The 20,085-nt window shown below is 38.8% G+C and overlaps 3 protein-coding genes across 4 annotated transcripts; all 3 read right to left on the minus strand.

Moving 5' to 3' along the window:
• Positions 1–1,410: 1,410 nt before the first annotated feature.
• On the minus strand, positions 1,411–8,118 carry LOC131315863 (mannosyl-oligosaccharide 1,2-alpha-mannosidase MNS3). Of its 2 annotated transcripts, none has more exons than XM_058345078.1 (6): positions 7,839–8,118; positions 5,422–6,377; positions 3,843–4,095; positions 2,896–3,093; positions 2,590–2,738; positions 1,411–2,047 (listed from the first exon to the last, which is right to left on the minus strand). In XM_058345078.1, exons 1-6 carry the CDS (start codon positions 7,914–7,916, stop codon positions 1,786–1,788), a joined length of 1,896 nt encoding a protein of 631 aa, XP_058201061.1. In that variant the 5' UTR covers positions 7,917–8,118; the 3' UTR covers positions 1,411–1,785. The 2 variants fall into 2 exon arrangements, with proteins under 2 accessions (XP_058201061.1, XP_058201060.1); XM_058345077.1 differs by having other exon boundaries at positions 2,590–2,741.
• Positions 8,119–13,033: 4,915 nt separating this feature from the next.
• LOC131317430 (uncharacterized mitochondrial protein AtMg00300-like) lies at positions 13,034–13,500 on the minus strand. Its single transcript, XM_058346986.1, has 2 exons — positions 13,178–13,500; positions 13,034–13,076 (listed from the first exon to the last, which is right to left on the minus strand). The coding sequence occupies exons 1-2, from the start codon at positions 13,498–13,500 to the stop codon at positions 13,034–13,036; spliced, it is 366 nt and encodes a 121-aa protein (XP_058202969.1).
• Positions 13,501–15,232: 1,732 nt separating this feature from the next.
• On the minus strand, positions 15,233–19,750 carry LOC131315890 (uncharacterized). The gene is made up of 5 exons (XM_058345115.1): positions 19,541–19,750; positions 17,638–17,904; positions 16,972–17,295; positions 16,767–16,863; positions 15,233–15,470 (listed from the first exon to the last, which is right to left on the minus strand). Exons 2-5 carry the CDS (start codon positions 17,662–17,664, stop codon positions 15,454–15,456), a joined length of 465 nt encoding a protein of 154 aa, XP_058201098.1. The 5' UTR covers positions 17,665–17,904; positions 19,541–19,750; the 3' UTR covers positions 15,233–15,453.
• Positions 19,751–20,085: the final 335 nt, after the last annotated feature.

Genomic DNA, 20,085 nt, shown 5'->3' on the forward strand with positions numbered 1-20,085 from the left:
AATTACCAGAAACAAAAAAATTCAAAAAGGCCCAGATTTTGCCTTAAAAATCCTAACATCTAGTACCGAAATGAAGAAGAAGAAGAACTACACATAGATAGATGGAAGTCGAGCTGCACAACATCGGGTATTTCACTCACACCGGTTCGATCGATGGTGGAGCTTTTTTGATTTTAGGGCCATCGATGCACAAACCTTCCACGACTTTCTCAAAATCACATTAGAATAAAGTGTTTAAGGGATGAGATAGGACCAAATTTGTGGGTGTTGACCGGTTGATACGTCTTAGAGAGAGAGAGAGAGAGAGAGAGGAGGGGGTTGAATGATCTGGTCGATAGAGAGAAGGGAAAGCAAGAGAGAGAAACAAAATTATATCCTATTTCAAATTCTGAACCCAAATCATTGGTAACCATTGGATTGTTTTTTATCTCAGCCCTTAAAACACTTTATTCTCTTGCCATTAAAAATACAAAATATTTACAAAAATGCCATTCAAAAGTTAGTTTGTGAGAGGGATAATTTTAGACCGTTGGATGTGTGAAAATGAAGGGTTAAGATGGCAGAAAAAGGAATATTTTTTTGGCATCTTTGAGATACCTCCCCTCCCTTGTTATATGGATGTTGTAGACTTAGCAAGAACTGAAGTGAGTTGCTCATGATGTTGCTAGGGGCGGCTCTAGCGCTATTTTAATGTTTAATGTTTGAATGAATGGGTTGTTAAATTCCAGTTGGAAATTCACGATTCCGATTTTGTAGAAGTAGAGACTGAAGGAAAGCAACTGATCTTTCGTGGAATGCAGATGGTCCTAGAGTATTTTGGAACCGACAATAAATTCCACTTTGATAAAGTATCAGTGTGGAGCATGAGAAGAGTTCAAAACTCAAATTTCAGAATGAAATCTGGTGAGCTTCGCCTGTGCATTTTGTGCATTTAATAAAATTAGCTACAATTCCATAATCTTCGGGCATGGGTGAATGATGAAATGGAAGTTAATTAAAGTAGGATATTTTGAAAATGTAAAACATTATTTTTGAGTTTCCTGTTAAATAAATTATTAAATTTAGAGCACAGTTTTCTCATACTTTTGTTTAGTTAGAGTCCCATTTGTGTTGCAAGGTTTTGGGGTTTGCATTTTTACCATAAAGTCATAAATAGGCACAATTTTATAAATTCCGCTTGCACATGCATCGCATGTGCCCAACCTCTAGTAACTTTGAACAGTATAGTTCGGATATAAGTACCTTTCTCTTGAAGCTTACTGAACAGGCTGCACCTGTTTTCCTCACCTTCAAACCAAATGTTATACACGATACACATTGCATAGCTTTTAGGCAATTTGTATAATGAGAAATTCTAACTAAAAATAGGCTACAAACAATCAATCCCATTCTCTCTAAAGAGATCAATGATACCGGAAAACTGGAAAAGTCAATCACATTTAGTCCGCCTTCTACCAGTTTCCGACCAAGAAAGAAGCTTTAGATTCTCACGCTATATCTCCTTAACATACAAAATTGCCATTCCCGTTGGAATAAACAGAAAATTCCAAAGTATTTTCCATTGGGTTTTTCAGCGTGATAAGAGTTGATCCAGATCAACTGCACAAGGAAACAATCAAAGGGAGGGCCCCCGGTAATGGTTTTGAATATAATGGCCAGACTTCCTCGGCTTCCACATTGAACATTAAAAATGTGACAAATTGTTGCTCATTTTTCATTTTGTGCCGTACACAAGTGGACGGTTATGCTTCAAACCGTAAATATGCTTCCGCAGTGGTAAAGGTGTCATTCCATCCCACTACTTCCTTTAATAATAGGAAAAGGATGTGCTTCTGTGTTGAAAACAAACTCATCCAAAGCAATGACTGTCTTGTCCCCAAACAGGAGGTATAGATACTTCAACGTCTCACCCAAGAAAAATGTCTCCATTTTATCTCTTCTTCGAGGAGGAAGCACAGTCACATCGTCTAGAGAAGTGTAACCTCCGGAACCAACCTTTGTGTATTTCTCAAATGCCTTGAAGATCTCCCAACCCCATTCACGGTATCTACATAAATACATGACAAACGGTCAAAAACCTTCAAATATCAGAGAGTAAATGGAACTCTTACGCCGCATTTGGATCATGGATTTGTGGAAGAGTTTATGAAGAAAAATAAAATGATAGGTAAACGGGAAGAGAAAAAAAAGAAAGAGCATCTTCTGCACTTCATAGGAGCATATCCAATGCATATGCAAACAGAGCTTTCAAAGCCAACAAAAAGCAGCTACACTCTAGGGTAATGCTCCAATGCACATGCTAGTTGGACTTCTAAATTCTGGCAATGCCAGGCCTTGTGCTGATTTGGCAAGGCTCTGCTTTCGTTCTGTGTTATTGGTACCCACAAAAATGCCATTCAGCTTTTGTTGATTTTGGCATTTTGGGTATGAGTGTGCCAAAACTCAACATTTGGGTGTTGTGTTAGCTATTGCAATGGAGATGCTCTCATTTTGTGATAATTTTCTCCACATTTTCCTCTTCTCCCGTATCCCTTACAGATCCATGATCCTAAGATAGCCGCTAAATTGAGCAAATATGGGGTAACGTACTTAGGATCTTCAGTTACGCGGTACAAGACAAACAATGATTCAACAGTTTCAGGTCGCAAAAGATTGTGGCGATCAGCGTGTTTGATTACTATGTCATGTACATATTTTGAACTCTTGTTCCCACCGTCAGCAGCCCCTTCAGAATTTCCCTGCTTAAAATGGAACCTGATATCAGATTAACTGTACAGCATCACAACTCAAAAGAACTGCCAAAAAGTAACAGCTTGCAACGGGGTAAATAAATAATTTAGTAGTTCATGTTAAGAATTTTAGTGGTAACTTTGAAAAATAGGAAGCATAACTGACCTCGACATTAAAGTAAGCGATTTCTGGAGCAAGACCAGTAGAAGTTACGGAATACATCTCGAAGCATGTCTTGGCCAGTTCTTCTGCAAGCTTCAGATGTTCCAGATCTTCAAAGGTGAGTAAATTTGCTTTCATAGCAGCTTCCTTTGTAATGCCTTTGGTGGCACCGAGGGCCAGAGTACCAGAAAGAAAACAAACCTAAACAAGAATTAATTTTAACATGTCGGGTGTGGTCTGAAGACACAATGAAGGACATTGAAAGTGAATAGGCTTGTTAACATCCAATCTAATAAAAATAGCTGCTTTACTGAGCATATAGAAAGGACCCAGTTTTTCTCATATCTGATATCTTCCTCAATTACACAGTAGGATGTATCAAGAAATCACATATAAGCATAGCAGTCCAGGAACTGGGTTCATGGTTAACCTCTATGTGTATCTAAATGGAAAACAGAAACCATCGATAAAAAAATTAAAATTCTGTGGATAATAAAAATTGTTTTGAAACTGTTGAGTTTTCAAGTAAAATTAACTGTACATTACCTTCCTCAATCATTTTGAGGACAAAAGATAGAACATTTCAAAGACAACAATAGTCTTAAGTACTAGCATTATACAAAACTAAGTTTCTAGGGCAGAAATGGAACAACATTGTTTCTGGTCTAGGGAGTGTTACCACATTCATCAAGGATGCTGACAGCATTTAGACAGTTGTAAATGAAAAAAAAGAAGCCCTTTTAGCCATATACCCCGGCAAAACTGCTTATATGAGCCACAGCCAATCGAAGGTCAACAAAAGTCCCAACTGATAGAAAGAACCCAATGTATGAAGTTCGGAGTAAGTAAATCTATCAGTTCTACTCTCGAAATAATAAGCTAATTCCTAACTTCTGATAGTTCATATCAGCAAACCATGGTGGGGAAAAACAAATTTCTAGAACACATACCAGGTGATCCATCTTAGGACTGAAGGCACCATTAGGTCCATAAGGCAGTTCACCCACAAATACCAGTCCATTCGGACTGGATTTGCGAACAAGGAGGTGCCTAACACCCTTCATTGCTTCTTCGTACATGTCATGTAGATATGTGAGGTTATTTTCTCGGCGCTGCAGCCATACTTTAAGGAGGTACTCATAATAGCTGTCACCACGAGATCCCAGTCGAATGTTTTCGCCACTAAATTCACCATTGTTAGGGCTGCATATACGAGGAGAAAAACAACAACAGTGAGTAGCAATGTAGCATTAATAAGCCCACATGACCAGCAAACGTCATTAAACGACACTAAGATTTAAGGTTGATTCAGAAGAAAAGAAACCATGAACTCCGTGCCTGCCTTGTTCTTTGGAAGGGAATCCACTTCTCCTCCTGCTGAAGTCTGAAGAGTAAACCTTGCATTCATTCTCTAAGGATTAACAAGGTTAGTAATAGGCTATAGGCTCGACTGAAAGGAGAGAAGGAAGCAGCTTGACTTTCATGACTATCAGGGCACCTACTGAACTAGATGCAACTCAAAAGAAAGCTCCAACTCTATCTAGTGAAGGTTTAGGCTTTCTTGTATTGTTAATGAACATGTTAATATAACTCTAAAAGTCAGGGATTTACTGCGAGACCCATTTTCATCAGGGGCAGAGCAACCTTTCAAACCCAGGGTTCAACTGAACACCCTCAGTTGTGATTATCTAGCATATAGAAAATGTTTTAACACCTCAAACCACTAATGGGTTCATATGAACCCTCTGATTTCTTTTCTTGGACTCTCTAATCTGTCCGATAAGAAGATGAAGAGGCTGGCGTGGTACATGGTGCAGATGAAACATACTGTAGTTGTCTCCTTCGGCTATAATCAGGTGTAGCCCTGTATTTCTACAACTTGCTACTCTAACTTTGAGGTGAATCAAGCTACGTTCTGGACTTCTAGACAAATGGCACTTAGCATCATAAGAGCATGTGAGAGACCAAGGATTCACTGACCCAAAACTTGACAGATTTGTCCACAAGTAGCTGAAATTAAAATAGACTAGGGATGATCCATGAATGCATGTCGAAAACTGTCTTCAAATATGAAAGTGATAATTTGAATGGCAAATCTCATTGCCAATGAAGCATTCATTTTTCCTCTCAAGTGTAGGAAAACTCATTATTTGCTTGATGCAATTGCAAATTAATGTCAAAGTCAAATGAACAAAGAAATTTCACCAGCTCTACAGATCTCAACAACCATCCAGACAGATGGGCATTCCACGAGTTAGACGCCGAAAAAAATGACCCACTTCAATATTTTATTCTTTTCCTCCTTTTCCGTGTTTTGAAAGGATGCTTTTTTTGAATTTTTTCTTCAAACACAAGTTTTGAACTCCAATTGGCTGAATGTAAAGTAATGATTTCGGCAAGGGGGATAAAGGTCATCAATATCAAGTCAATGGTCTACAGTGTAGATAAAGAAATATGAACGAGGAAGTTATCATTGAGGGAAACCATAATACGATTTATCAATAAAACCTTTAGACATAAAGCCCATACCTTATGTAAATAGGAACCAGTCCTTCCACCTTTGGGAGAGTCTTCAAATGTTCCAAGACCTTCATGGATTCTGTACTATACTTTGGATCACCAGTGAGAGAGCTTAGATAATTGAACTCAAGCTGTAAAGTGGAAACTTCAGAAGTGCTACTCAAACCATCGGGAGCAGGGTGAGCAGTGTTATCACGTAGAATGACATCACTAAAGGGAATAGCAGTTGGACTTGAAGTAAAAGCAGTTAGCAGTCGATCAGCTAAATTCCTAGCATTCTCTAAATAGACAACTGGTTCAGGACCCTTGTGTGCTAGGTTCTTTCCTTGTTGTCCCCCGCTCAAATGGTAAGCACTCAAAAGGCCACCTAGAACACGTATGGTTGTTTCAAATAAATTAACTTGACCTTTCTCGTTAATTCTCTCTGGAAGGTGCTTTTCGATCCAAGAACCTGCTTCAGAAACTATTTCATCAATTCCCATTATCATGGCTGTATCCAGAGCATCCACAACAGTAGCACCTAGACCTCCTAAACCATCAACTCCCCTCTGGCTCAGTGGCATAAGCTCATCATGACCCATCGCATAGCTTTTATACCCAGACCATGCATGGATAAACGCGTTTCTAACACCTTGTTGCCTTGCTCTCCACTTAGATGCTACATTTAACTTCTCAGCTTCATGCTGAGAACTATTATTAGTACCCATTTCATCAGGTGATAATCTAGGAGGAAGCCTAGGTGGTTTTCTCCAAAATCTAGCAAAACTGCTACTACCGTTAGTGATGAGATGATCTCCTGCTTCAGTACCCATATCTTTTGCAATTCTACCAACAGAGTCGCTCGAACTTGCATGAGTTAACATTAGATATACCAAGCCACCGATCATTAGTAGCACTAAAAACTTTCCCGTGCTACAGCTTGTACAATCATGCTTTTTACTGGTAAGCACACTCTGGGTAATCAACTGCATATACAATGAATAACAACTGAGAACAAAGTTAAAGAAAAGTATGTGCACGTGGATAAACGAGCAACTATAACATCTAAGAATTCAAGATTTACAGAGTGAACTAGTAGCAGATGACTGTTAATCTTAATTTCTGATCAACACTTCGAAGCGATATAAAGCGTCTCACACACAGTATTGTACAACAAGTCAATAGGTATCAGAAGCTCCATAAAATTAAAGTTAAGAAAGCACCCCAAGGAATAACATTAACTAGACAGCCAGCTGTAGTTCCCGATACAAAACACCAATTGACTTGCAATCAGTAAACACTGGTGAACTGGCGAAAGCATTGGTCAAGATTTGCAATCAGCAAACACTGGTGAGCATCTTCTTGAAGGCAAAAAGACTTTAAACTGGGAATATGTGATAAATTACATCATCAAAAAACTTAATTCCACAAACACTGCCATTTTTTACAGGTTACACAATAAACTAGCTTTGTTATAACAACTCTTTCACAGTTAGCATAAGTGTAATAACAGGATATATTTTCAAGACAAAAAGTAACAAATTGAATCGAAAGAGATACCGAGTTTCATTAACTTTGCACCCAACTTATGTATTTCCAATTTCCATAGTTCAAGAACAACCAAAACAAGACCTAAGCAGTCATAGGGAAAGTTCTACAACCTTACCCAAGAAAGGAATTTAAAAATCCAATCATAAAAATGTCACGTAACTAGACTATAAGCTCTGCCATTCTATTATGGTAACGGCATATGAATAAATGTTAGGGAAGCAAAAAATGTTAATTGGTCATGAGCGAGGAATCGGGACCAGTACCAGAAAATATACGCATATCTATAGCAACGGAGAGCATTGCAAATGTTCCACCCGTTCATTTTTGTTCTGCTAAAGCATCTAACTCAAATCCAACAGAAAATGAATGGATAAGCCACACATGCTCATCTATGACTGGTTATAAGTAACAGATGTGGGCAAACTCTAGCATTCTCCCACACGTACGGCAATTGACTCGGATGTGGAGGAACTAAACAAAGAAACCAGATTACAGGAACCATAATGACTGAAAGTGGACTAATAGCACAAATAAACGGCCGTCAATTGTCAAAATAGAATTACCAATAAATGGAGAGGAACCCAGAATCTATACTAGTTTGTTTGGGATGTGATAATTTATTTTTTATAAGTAAATATAATTATATAAAAGAAGGTACAAGGGAATGCCGCCCGTATACAAATATCGACAAAAATGCCCTGTATACTTTTAAGAGAAAAGAAAAGCTCAAACCAATCTAAAACATCTGGCGTAAATTTCTGAGCCAAGTCACTCCAAATCTCCGAACCACCAAAACCTACTAAGACAGCCATATACAACAAAACAGAAAGAGCGAAATTCACATGCACCAATGGAAAGTAGAGAAAGTTGGCGATCTAGTTGGTGTTGTTGCGAACCTTGAGGCACGATCGTTGCCGGAATTTGGCGTTGTCGTAGTGGACATCTTTCATAGAGTATGGCAACGATTTCGACATACTAGAGAGAGTGAGAGATGTGGAATCGGATCTGACGGAATTTTTAAGAGAATTCGACACAGAAAGAAAGATGTATGTTCTGTTTGGAACAGATGAATCGGGGCGGAGAGGAAAGTGGGTGCAGGGGCGGTCAACAGTTAACTGCGGTCAAATTGTGGTCTTTGACCACCACCAATGGGCGACATATGTTCCAAACCACTCCGGAATCTGGTCTTGTTTTCTAAAACTCATTTGTATCTCTTCGTACACTTTAACATATACTTTAACATATGAGTCAAACAGTAATCCATCTATGTAAAAAATAAATTTGATCGAATATCGATAGGAGTATTAAAAATTAAATTTTACTTTGTAAAATAAATAATTTATCATAATTATTTTTGACAGGAATCAGATTGTCCATTTTCTAAATCAAAATTTAAGTTTTGATATAACTATCGACTTCCCGATCAAGTTGATTTTTTCTATGGTAATACTATATTGCGGGTATTAAAATATAAATGATTCAGATCACAACAATACGCTCGGTGGGGCTCATAATAAGCGGTGGTGGAAATATGGAGTTTTACACCAATGATGAATAGGACCGATTGTAAAAATTGATCCTTCATGTAATCCATTGTCTTAATAACAATTTCTTCGTCAGAAAGGGTTGAAAGGCTTCAACTTCATTTCTATAGTATATTAATAAAATAGATAGATAGATAGATATGACCCCCCATGCAGCCTTGTGCGAACTCACGTAATCTGTTGTGGCGTATCGTTTTTTAGAGATACCAATTATGGCATATCTATTAACTAGTTTTTGTCCGTATCTACGGCACTACGCACTCCAGTTGAAATTGCCTGTGCCTATGACACTTGCTAGCTAGTGGCTCAAACACTAAAATCAATTCATTAGTGTGTAATATGTGATCATCTTCTTAATGGCACGAAAGAGAATTACCCATACTTACGGCACTCCTCCAACTAAACTTTTAAGCAAGATACAAAGAATTATCAATTTGCTTATGGAATTTCAGTAAATACCAAGTAAAAAAGTTAAAATAGCACTATTATGGATCCCCCACCATATACATTAAACCCATTTGCAGAAATGAAAGAACATATTATAACTCAGAAATCAAAAATCTCAATATAACTTCAATCACTAATAATTATCAAACGCCATAAACTAACCATATAAAGAGTAAAAAAATATTAGTTCAGATCGCGAGAAAAAAACAGGCTATTGAAAAAAACTACAGAGAACTCAGGCTTTGGTTGAAATACCTCAGTGTAAGTGATCACTGGAGGCATAGTGTTTGCCCGTGCCTACAGCACTACCAACCCTGATTGGAATTGGCTCAATTTGCTGAAAATTATGTACCAATAGAGTTACTATTCTGAAGTTCAATTTCTGTCAAGACTTGCATCAATTTCTACCAATGTAGGCATGGGCAACCCGATGATAACAGAAAAGGAAGGGAGAAAAAGAAAAAGAAGGGTCTGAAAACACATGGATCTGGGCGCAGACTACACTACTAAACTATCATTCAAAACGGAACGTCAAGATGACTCAAAATAACAAAACTCAATTATGTGTAACATTTAACAACACACACCAAAAAAATCACCCAAATTTCTTGAACACTCGGAACAGACACAAATTCCACTCGGAACAGCAGCTAGATTGAAATTTAAACACTACTTGCACCTTGAAAAGAAACAAATACCAAAAACTCCCAAAAAAATCCCAAAGGAATGTTTCACGGCTTTCAAAAAATAATTTTTTTGTTAGACCCATTACCTTTTCTTTCACGGAGCTTTCTTGGCCTAGGTTTCACACAACTTTCTTCAACCAGTTTCGCCAGAATATTTTTTACTTTTTTTACTTTTTTGATAATCGAAAGGAATGTTTCTTAGCCTAGCAAAAATCTCAAAGGAATGTTTTATTTTTTTGATAATCGAAAGGAATGTTTCTTGGCCTAGCTTCCGACGGGATTTGTAGACTTCGGTGGGGATTCGAAAGATGACATGAGTGAGAGAGAGAGAGAGAGAGACGCCGGGGGGGGGGGGGGGGGGGGGGGGGGGGGGAACCCAAACAATAGGAGTTGGATTTTTATTTTTTATTATGCTAACGATAGAAGCTGGGTAAAAAGAAGAATGACATTTTTGTGAAATATCTAAAAGATTGTGGGCACTTTCTTAAGAGAGTTGGAGAAAGTCGGGCTATGCCAGCGGCCAAAAGCATTGCAGAATGGTCTGCAAAGCGCTGGTATAGTCCAACACGACCTATACCAACGCTTGGACAATGTGCTGGGATAGAGGCGCTACTATAGCTCTATGCCAGCACTTTTTGAGAGTACTAGTATAGATTTATTTTTACCAACGCTTTCTTTCCCAGCAGTTTTAAGCGCTGGTATAACATAATTTTTACCAACACTATGTTCCCTGTTGGGGATTCGAGCGCGCAAACCCTCGATCAACACACACACACAATCAAAGAACAAACCAACGAAGAGAAAACAATCACAACTAGAGAGAAAAGAGACACAGAGATTTTTACGTGGTTCTAACTTGAGCAATGAACTCAATTGTACATCCACCGGGTGCTGGAGTGTTTCATTATGAATGTTTAAATGTTACAGTTACAGTAGAATGGGTGCTGCCCTTTTGCTTTTATATCATAAGCATACAATAGACTGAAACCCTAAAAAGGCTGGCCCGCGCGCATCTCGGTTCGGGCTCAGTTTAAATAGATTTCATCTCAACAATTCTCCCACTTGAAAATTGCTAACAGCGGCACCTCCAAACATCAACGGTCGTCTTCAGACACCACCACCACCCAGTCTCTCACTTAAGCTTGGAGACCCACGGAAGCTGAACAAACCTTCAGCTTCCCCACAGTAACCACCTTTGTGAACATGTCTGCCAAATTTTCACTTGTGTGAATCTTCTCCAAAGTGAACTATCCTTCCTCCAACAGAGAGCGAATAAAGTGATACTTTATGTCGATATGTTTGGTCCTTGAATGGAAGGCTGCATTCTTCGCCAAATGTATAGCATTCTGACTATCGTTGAACAATTTGCATTTGTCTTGCTCTTTACCCAACTCTTTCATGAAGCTCCTTAACCATACCATCTCTTTGCATGCCTCCGTGGCTGCAACATACTCTGCCTCTGTCGTGGAAATAGTCACTTTTCTCTGTAGTCGTGAGACCCAACTGATTGCTGCACTCCCTAAAGTAAACACATACCCAGTAGTGCTCTTCTTGCTATCAATGTCCCCTGCCAAATCTGAATCCACAAAACCTTGCAGACAAATATCAGAACCCCCATAACACAAAGCCAAATCCGTAGTACCTTTTAGATAACGCAAAATCCACTTGACTGCTTCCCAATGCTCCTTATCCGTATTTGCCATGAACCTCTGACAACTCCCACTGCATCGGCAATGTCTGGCCTTGTATTAACCATGGCATACATCAAACTGCCTACTGCTGAGGCATATGGAACACTCGCCATGTAGCTCTGTTCTTCATCAGTTACTGCATTCCTTTCACTCGAAAGCTTGAAGTGACTTGCTAAAGGTGTGCTAACTGGCTTAGCATTCTCCATGTTAAAACGTTTCAGCACCTTTTTAACATACTCTTCCTATGACAACTTCTACTTTCCCCTTGCTCTGTCCCTACTAATTCGCATCTAAAGGATTTTCTTCACAGAACCCAAGTCCTTCATTGCAAATTCTTTGGACAGTTGTGCCTTGAGATTCAGAATCTCATTCATGCTTGAACCTGCAACAAGCATATTATCTGCATACAACAAAAGTATGAGATACATGTACCAAACTTTTTAAAGTAACAACAGTGATCCCCATGACACCTACTGAAACCCATATTAGTCATAAAAGTATCAAACTTTTTATACCACTGTCTTGGAGCCTGTTTCAACCCATACAGGCTCTTCTTAAGCTTGCACACTTGATTCTCCTTTCCTTCCACAACATAACCTTCTAGCTGATGCATATAGATGTCCTCCTCCAAGTCCACATGAAGGAAAACAGTTTTGACATCTAACTACTCTAAGTGCAAATTCTCAACAACCACAATATTAAGAACACATCTGATAGTACAATTCTTCACAACAAGTGAAAAAATTTCAGTGAAGTCGATACCTGGTTTCTGCTCAAAACCTTTCACTACCAACCTTGCCTTGAACCGTTTGCTACCATCAAATTCTTCCTTAATCCTGTAAACCCACTTGTTGTGCAAAGCTTTCTTCCCCTTGGGCAACTGAACTAATTCCCAAGTCTGGTTTGATGAGAGAGAATCCATCTCATCATCCATGGCGTGCTCCCACTCCTCTCTGGTCTCAACCTGCAATGCCTCTTTAAAACATTCTGGTTCACCACTGTATGTTAACAACAAATAATTTAAAGATGGAGAATAACGTATTGGAGGTTTAGCAACACGTGTAGACCTCCTGGGAGGGGGAGTCTGTGGATTTTCCTGTGGAATAGATTCGGTATTAATATCCTGAGGATGCAGGATTTTGCTGTTTGGGATCCCTTCAAACTCTACCAAGTCTGCATTTTCCTCAGCCTCCTCGGGTTGACTGTTCCTGTTTCTATACAGAGCAGATTCATTAAATACCACATTCACACTCCTGCGTGTTTTTTGATTTTCAAAATCATACAGCCTATAACCATAGCTATCAGTACCATAGCCTATGAACACGCACTTACGAGACTTAGCATCAAGTTTACCCCTTTCTGCCAGTTCTATATGCATATAAGCAATGCAACCAAAAACTCGTAAATGAGATAAATTTACCTCTTTACCTGTCCAAGACTCTTCTGGTAATCCACAATTCAAAGGAACTGACGGTCCCCTGTTGATCAAGTACACGACCGTATCTACTGCATGAGCCCAGAACTGCTTAGGCAACCCAGCATGTAACCTCATGCTTCTCGCACACTCTAGGATTGTCCTATTCATGCGTTTAGCAACTCCATTCTGCATTGGCTTTCTTGGGACCGTTTTTATCATACGAATCCCTTTCGCTGCGCAATGAGCCTCAAACTCATCGCTACAATACTCACCATCGTTATCTGATTTCAGGCACTTCAATTTCTTTCATGCTTCATTCTCAACTAGTGCTCTCCAATTCTTACAGACACTAAACACATCAAACTTATGTTTAAGAAAATAAACCCACAATTTTCTAGTAGTGTCATCAATGAAAGTAACAAAATAATTAGCACCACCACGAGAGGTTACCTTAGAAGGACCCACACATCGGTGTGCACAAGCTTCAGCTTCTCTGTTTTCAGGGTCCTAGCCACCTTCGTAAAGCTGACTTTCCTCTGTTTCCCGGGAACACAGTCTTCACAAAACTCCAAGTCCAGCGACTTACAACCCGGTAACTTTCCCTTCGACAACATTACTTTCATCCCCGTTTCGCTCATGTGACCCAGTATACGATACCACGTAGTGCAATCAATCCCTTTTGCTCCCACCGCGATGCTACTATATGTACCTCTAGATACATAGAGGGTTCCATCTTTCTTATCACGAACAAGAGTCAAGGCCCCCTTGCTCATCTTTCATGCATATGAAGTAAATGATGTAACAACTCCACCCTCTGGCAATTGACCAACTGAAATAAGATTCCGTGTTAAACTAGGCACATGTCTAACATTCTTTAATTTCAAAATTGTCCCGTCTGTCTGAGTAATCTGTACATCTCCTTTCCCAACTATGCTTCAAGTTTCATCATCGCCCAAATACACTTTGCCGAAATTTCCTTGCACATAATTTTGTAACACATCCATGCATGGAGTAGCATGGAATGAGGCTCCAAAGTCTACAATCCAAGACTCACTGCGAGAATCCAGCGAACAAATCAAGCAATCATTATCAGACTCATTAGATACATAGGCAGTGTTCTTACCCCTTTGATTTTTCCCGTTCTGCTATTTTGTCGGTGCCTTACAATCTCGCCTCCAGTGCCCTTTCTGACCACAGTTGAAGCACTCCTCAGCCTTCGTATATCCTCCTTGAGATTTATTACGGCCCCTGTTCTTTGAAACCGCTCTACCCTTATTTTTATTCTTGTTGTTTCCCTTATTCGCAGACCTGCCTCTATCCTCTGTACTCAATGCTGAACCCGAAGCAGTATCCTCACCCGATACCCTCCTTCGAGCCTCTTCGCCTAATATCAAACCAGCAACATTCTCCTGTTTTATCTTTTCAGATCCAAAAGAATTGCTTACAGCCACGACAAGTCTGTTCCAACTTTCTGGCAAACTTGATAGTAAAACAAGAGCTTTAATTTCATCATCGAAATTAATACCCACGGATTCTAGTTGATTCGTGACCGTATTAAATTTGTTGAGATGTTCAGCAACATTAGAATTTTCAGGCATCTTTAGGTTAAACAACTTTTTCATAAGATATACCTTATTAATCGCTGAAGGCTTTTCATACATCTTTTCTAGGGTTTTGAACAAATCTGCTGTAGTCTTTTCTTTGGCAATATTTGACGCAACTGACGGCGCAAGGGTTAACGCCGCTGATTGCGATCCAAAATATCCCAATCTGCTTGTTTTATGCTTTCTGGCTTAACACCACTGATTGGATGATATAGATTCTTCTGATATAGAATATCCTCCATCTGCATCTTCCAGAAAGCATAGTTCGTACCACTGAACTTCTCGATCTAGACTTTGTTTTTCTGCCATTGTGTGAAACCCTAAATCTTCTAACCCGGAGCTCTGATACCAGTTGTTGGGGATTCGAGCGCGCAAACCCACGATCAACACACACACAATCGAAGAACAAACCAACGAAGAGAAAATAATCACAAACAGAGAAAAAAGAGGCATAGATTTTTACGTGGTTCCGACTTGAGCGATGAACTCAATCGTATAACCACGGGGTGCTGGAGTGTTTCACTATGAATGTTTGAATGTTACAGTTACAGTAGAATGGGAGCTGCCATTTTGCTTTTATATCATAAGCATACAATAGACTGAAACCCTAAAAAGGCTGGCTCGTGCGCATCTCGATTCGCGCTCAGCTTAAATAGATTTCATCCCAACATTCCCCAACGGTTGCAAGCACTGATGTAGACCTGAATATACCTAGCCAACTCCACACTTTTGCCAGCGCCTAAAAACGTTACTGTAGGTTCATTTTTTTTTCCATAAATAAAGAATTACTACAATTTTCAGCTATATCCTAACTATAATAAATTATACTAGCTACTTTCCCGGCCCATCACATATCGGTTCACTAACTTTTTCCAAATAACTCAAAAACCAAAATAATTCATTTTTCATTGGAGAAATTAATACTCCATATATAAAATGTCAAAAGTAGTTCCATAACATTGTCAACATTCAAAAGTAGATCAAACATGCCAAAATATTACAATCCAACTACATTGCAGAAAATACATGGAATAGATAATTAATCAAAAGTTGACGATGCCATCCTTAACAAGATCTTCCCGAGAGAGCTTTCAAAATGACAAGTTGAAATCATGGTTTTTGCTAGAACGTCCTATTACCTGCAATGCAAATGATGAAAAATAAGAACCAAGTTTATCTTTTAACTCCCATGACAATTCATTCAAGTAAAAAAGTTAGATAACCACAACTAAGTTAATGTAAAGAAAATATTGTTCCTGGTAAACACAAATTTAGAGTTCATATCTAAGGAAACTAAATTGCGTTGCAAAGCCTATCAAATACTATTTATGGAAATGAAAAATCTTTAAGGGTCGATTCAAGTTCCTTTTCATGATTCTAAGGAAGACCCCCTGTGTTTTTGGTTCCCAAACCATGGATTAAGGAGGGCCCCACAGTATTATAAGGGGGATAATCCAATACCTCTTTGCAAGACCTCATCCAAACGAGCCCTGATGTTACTTTTCACTGTTCTGTTTTGGTCTACCAATGCACGAGAACAGTCAAAAGCATGACCCCTCGCTGATCGGCATCCTCATCGTAGGCAGTAGCTTAATGTCAATGGTTTTACTTAATGTCATCTACTATGCTGTTTTGATCTGGGTTTCTGGTGTGCAACGAGGACACGAACAAATGATCACTATACTCTACTAACGAATGGATAATTTATATAATATGTTATCTTTTACCCTTCTAGTTCTAACAATCTGATTATATGCCCATGACTAATAGAATCTCTTCTAATAAAGCCAATAATAAGCAAAATTTTCATTTGAAAATGGATGATCACTGGCTTTATTGTCCACCATTTGCAAAATTGGAAGAAAAAGAATTACAATCACACAGCTATGCACTCGGGAGTGAAGTCAACAGAAGGAGAAGCTATGCAGATAGAATAGAAATGGGAGCTGCTATTGCTATATCATATGAAGCACCAACACTCCAAAAGGGTGTTGTGTCCACGTATTGGACACGAGGACATGGCGGGGACACACGAGGACATGGCGGGGACACGCCCAAATACGTATTGGACACGCTAGTAACTAATTTTCAGTTTCCAACAATATGAACTCAAATCCCAATTCTTACAACCATATATATTCTAGGCAAATCAGATCAGTTTCAGCCATTAGAGTTCAATTTCAGCACCTACAAGGGTGATTAATGCCTCTAAACAACATTTCCAACAATTGAGTTCATATTTTCAGCATATACAGTCAGTTTGAGCATATAATGGGTTATCCAATGCACTTAAAGCACACTTACAGCAGATAATGGGTAATCAACCAATCAGATAGCATCAAGCCGATGATCTTTGATTCAAATCTTGCAAAAGATACAATTGTAGACTTACAAGGGCACTATGATTTCAATTCCTATACAATGTAAGAATGTACCTCGATCAGAATATTCGATGTCATGACTTGCATGTGATGATCCTTGATGTGCTTGTGGAGAAGTCTGATCTAGGGGGCCATTGCAACTGTCTCGAACCTAAGATATGCAATGGAAAATTTGCATAAGCATCTAAACAATACAACTATACGCTATCTTAAGTGGTAACAAATTACAGATTTCATCAAGTGAAACAAATGTAATAACCTGTAATCCAGCATGTCTCATCACAATAGCCATTCGTTCTTTTAAAGTGCTCATTTCAGCCGCTTGAGATTGCACCTTATCTTGTAGTTCACGTATAGTTTGTTTGTCTCTCATTTTCTCTTCTTCATCAGCCACATTAAATTGCGGGAAATCGTTGCAAGTTGAGCCACTACTTTTAGGAGTAGGCCCAAACCCACAACCACGAACACGACCAGACCACTCTTTTTTATTAATCATTTGAGAATAAACGTCATTCGGGGACCAATATATGCTGCCCTTAGAATTTCCTTCCAAGCTATTTGGAAGCAATTCCTTAATTTTTGCCTAAAAAATTGATACAAGTTTAACTAGAGTACAAAAGATGAACTAAAAACTACCAAAAAAAATGAAGGAAGAGAGAGATGAGCATAGAAAAGGAAGAGAGAAACGAGCACAGAAAAGAAATGTCATTTAATGCTAGTCATTATAAATTTTAAACTTGAAAAACATGATAACTCATACAATATTTGCAGCTGCAATGTCATTAATAGCAAGATGGTTGCTTTTATCTAATTTAATGGCATCTAACAAGATAAGGAACATGTGGAACAATTCATACAGAATTACTCAATCACTTTACCATATTATTAAACTAGCTAGAATTAAATTAATCCTTGTGAAAAGTACCTTGAAACAATTCATTTGCTTGTACATCTAAGTCCCCCTCTGCCTAGTGAGGTTGCGAAGAGCTACGTGAGTTGGAAGGCCGTGAAGTTCCAGGCAAATGGTGAGGCTGTGAAGCTCTAGGCAAATGGGTAGTCTGCGAAGATCCATGTGGCTGAGTGGGTTGTGAAGCCCCACATGATTGGGCACGATTTGGAGATCCATGTGAGAGACTAGGTTGTGAATGTTGCTCTATTTTGCAAGTAGTAAATCGTCTTTTCTTTGCCATGCCTATTCAAACAAACAGTAGAATAATAAACAATAATGGTCACTAATGCATAAGAGAGCATAAGCAAATTTCATGTAGCAAACTCATACTTAGCTAAAACCCAAATCACTCAATCGTGTCAATGCATATTTTAGCCCGCTATAGCGCTAAAAACCCTCAATTTGGCAACCGGCAGCAGCCATAGTCTATTCTTTACCACGATCATTCATTTGTTCAGTTGTCAATGTGCAATCCAATGGTGTAGTAAAAAAAAAAAGGTTGGTTTGTATGATTTCATTACTCAGTTTTCTGAACTTCATTGTAATGTTCACAATAATCTGATTGGACACGAGGAGGACAAGATTAATCTGTAAATGTGATATTTGTCATTTAGAATGCCTTCAAATGATGCTATAGTCGGAGGGAAATTCTAACCATGCTTCCATGCCCACAATAGCAAGATCCATAACTAAAACCATCTTTATATGTTGTCCTGTGTTTCAAAAAAATACAATTTGCTAATTCATATCTAGCTATATATTTCCCAGCTAATTGAACACATTAGTATTACTGTATTACCACAAGTCCAACAATAGTTTTGTGACTAGCATACTCATTTCAAGTGAAATCATACTGACAAGTGGGTATTAGCCAAAGTGGAAGAAAAAGGGAGAATTCAGCTCAATCACGACAACTTATCAAGACAAGGAATTCAAACTATGACTACATTGAAAGGTGAAAAACCAGCTTAAGACAGATAAATGAAGAGAATACTACGAGATGGGTATTGTCAAAAGTGAAGGAAAGGAGCAGAATTAGCTCAATCACAGAAATTAATCCACAATTAAGGGTAGTCAACACAATCAAATTAATGACTACACTGATAAGCAAGACTGAAGAGAGAAAAAGTAGAAGGTTACTACATAAATGGTTAATGCCAAAAGCGACGGAAAGAAGCATAATTAGCTCAATCACAACAGTTGAACAAGAGGCACTAGTCAGATCAAGGCAGCCATCTTTTACGTCAATGCTGGATCAACCGACTTCGCTTTGAATTATTTTTAGAATGATTTCAACAATCAAATAGCAGCCCAATAATAAAAAAACCCAACAAATCTCTGGCTATATATACATACACAAGCCAATACAACAAATCTCTAGCTATAGAACAAAAAACCTGGTCATTTGAAACAAAGATAAAACAAGATTCGTACATGCAGAGCCGAAAACCCACCGGAAGCACTGACTGTTTGTCTTAGTGTTCGTATAAAACTCTAAAAAGAGGTTGTCTAAAGTTAGCTAGACCGAACGTGACGCTTGCTGATCGTGGAGAACAGCAGAAGCAATGAATAGTCATCTGACTCTATCAATTCCCCTTTTGAATGGACATCGACCTCCTTAGATTAGATTAGAGAAAAAGAATTTCTACTGAAGGGGGATTTGGCTCTTCTCAAATCAACTTCATGTTTTACCTATTAATGTTGATTGAACTATACTATGATGTCAATAGGGCAAAAATAAAATCAAGGAATAAACAAGAAAGCTAAAATAGGGGTGTTCGGCTCCAAGAGCGCTGGCCGAACACGGCGTGGTTTGCGACCGAGGCCTGTGGGGTGCGTGCGTGCTTGTGTGTGTGTGAGAGAGAGATGCATGACTAACCGTTGGGAACGGACGAGGGAGGGCTTGGCGGACTGTGACGCACGGAGTGGTGGGGATGGAGGTTGTTGAGAGAGACGGAGGAAGAGCTACAGGCAGGAGAGAGCGAAAGTGAAAGAGAAGTGGAATTAATTTGGGGATTTCTCTTCAACGCCCTTTTGAGAAAGGCGGGAACAATTTTACGGATTTCAAGTTTTGGGGATTTCCTTCACAGCGCGCGAACAGATTGTATTTTGGACAATTAGGGCCAAAATAATTAAACGCCCTAGTATCAAGTAATACGAATAAATTCCAAATTTAATAAGTCAACTATATTTTAATAGTGGTCGATCTGAACCATTAGAATTTCACGTCATACTGATTCCTTCATTATCACCAATATCGAAGATCATCAAATATCGGTGACTACCTGATCGGACAACATTTGATACATCCCAAGGCATTAATTAAAGTATTGGATTGCAATACCCGCTCCCACTTGAGTCTTTTTTTATCGATCGGAGCTGTCCATATTTTACATATCATGGAGTACATAAATCGTATACAAA

This window comes from Rhododendron vialii, chromosome 2a, assembly GCF_030253575.1.
Source record: "Rhododendron vialii isolate Sample 1 chromosome 2a, ASM3025357v1".
NCBI classification, from domain to species: Eukaryota; Viridiplantae; Streptophyta; class Magnoliopsida; order Ericales; family Ericaceae; genus Rhododendron; species Rhododendron vialii.

Coding starts and splice junctions, on each gene's coding strand:
- LOC131315863 (XM_058345077.1), bottom strand. CDS start 7,916: ATGTCGAAATCGTTGCCATACTCTATGAAAGATGTCCACTACGACAAC. Junction 6,378..7,838: donor GGCAACGATCGTGCCTCAAG/GTTCGCAACAAC, acceptor TTGTATATGCAG/TTGATTACCCAGAGTGTGCT. Junction 2,742..2,895: donor TCGCTTACTTTAATGTCGAG/GTCAGTTATGCT, acceptor TTCCATTTTAAG/CAGGGAAATTCTGAAGGGGC.
- LOC131317430 (XM_058346986.1), bottom strand. CDS start 13,500: ATGAGCAAGGGGGCCTTGACTCTTGTTCGTGATAAGAAAGATGGAACC. Junction 13,077..13,177: donor GATGTGTGGGTCCTTCTAAG/GTAACCTCTCGT, acceptor TGATGTGTTTAG/TGTCTGTAAGAATTGGAGAG.
- LOC131315890 (XM_058345115.1), bottom strand. CDS start 17,664: ATGTACAAGCAAATGAATTGTTTCAAG. Junction 17,296..17,637: donor AGCAAATGAATTGTTTCAAG/GTACTTTTCACA, acceptor TCAATTTTTTAG/GCAAAAATTAAGGAATTGCT. Junction 16,864..16,971: donor TGAGACATGCTGGATTACAG/GTTATTACATTT, acceptor TGCATATCTTAG/GTTCGAGACAGTTGCAATGG.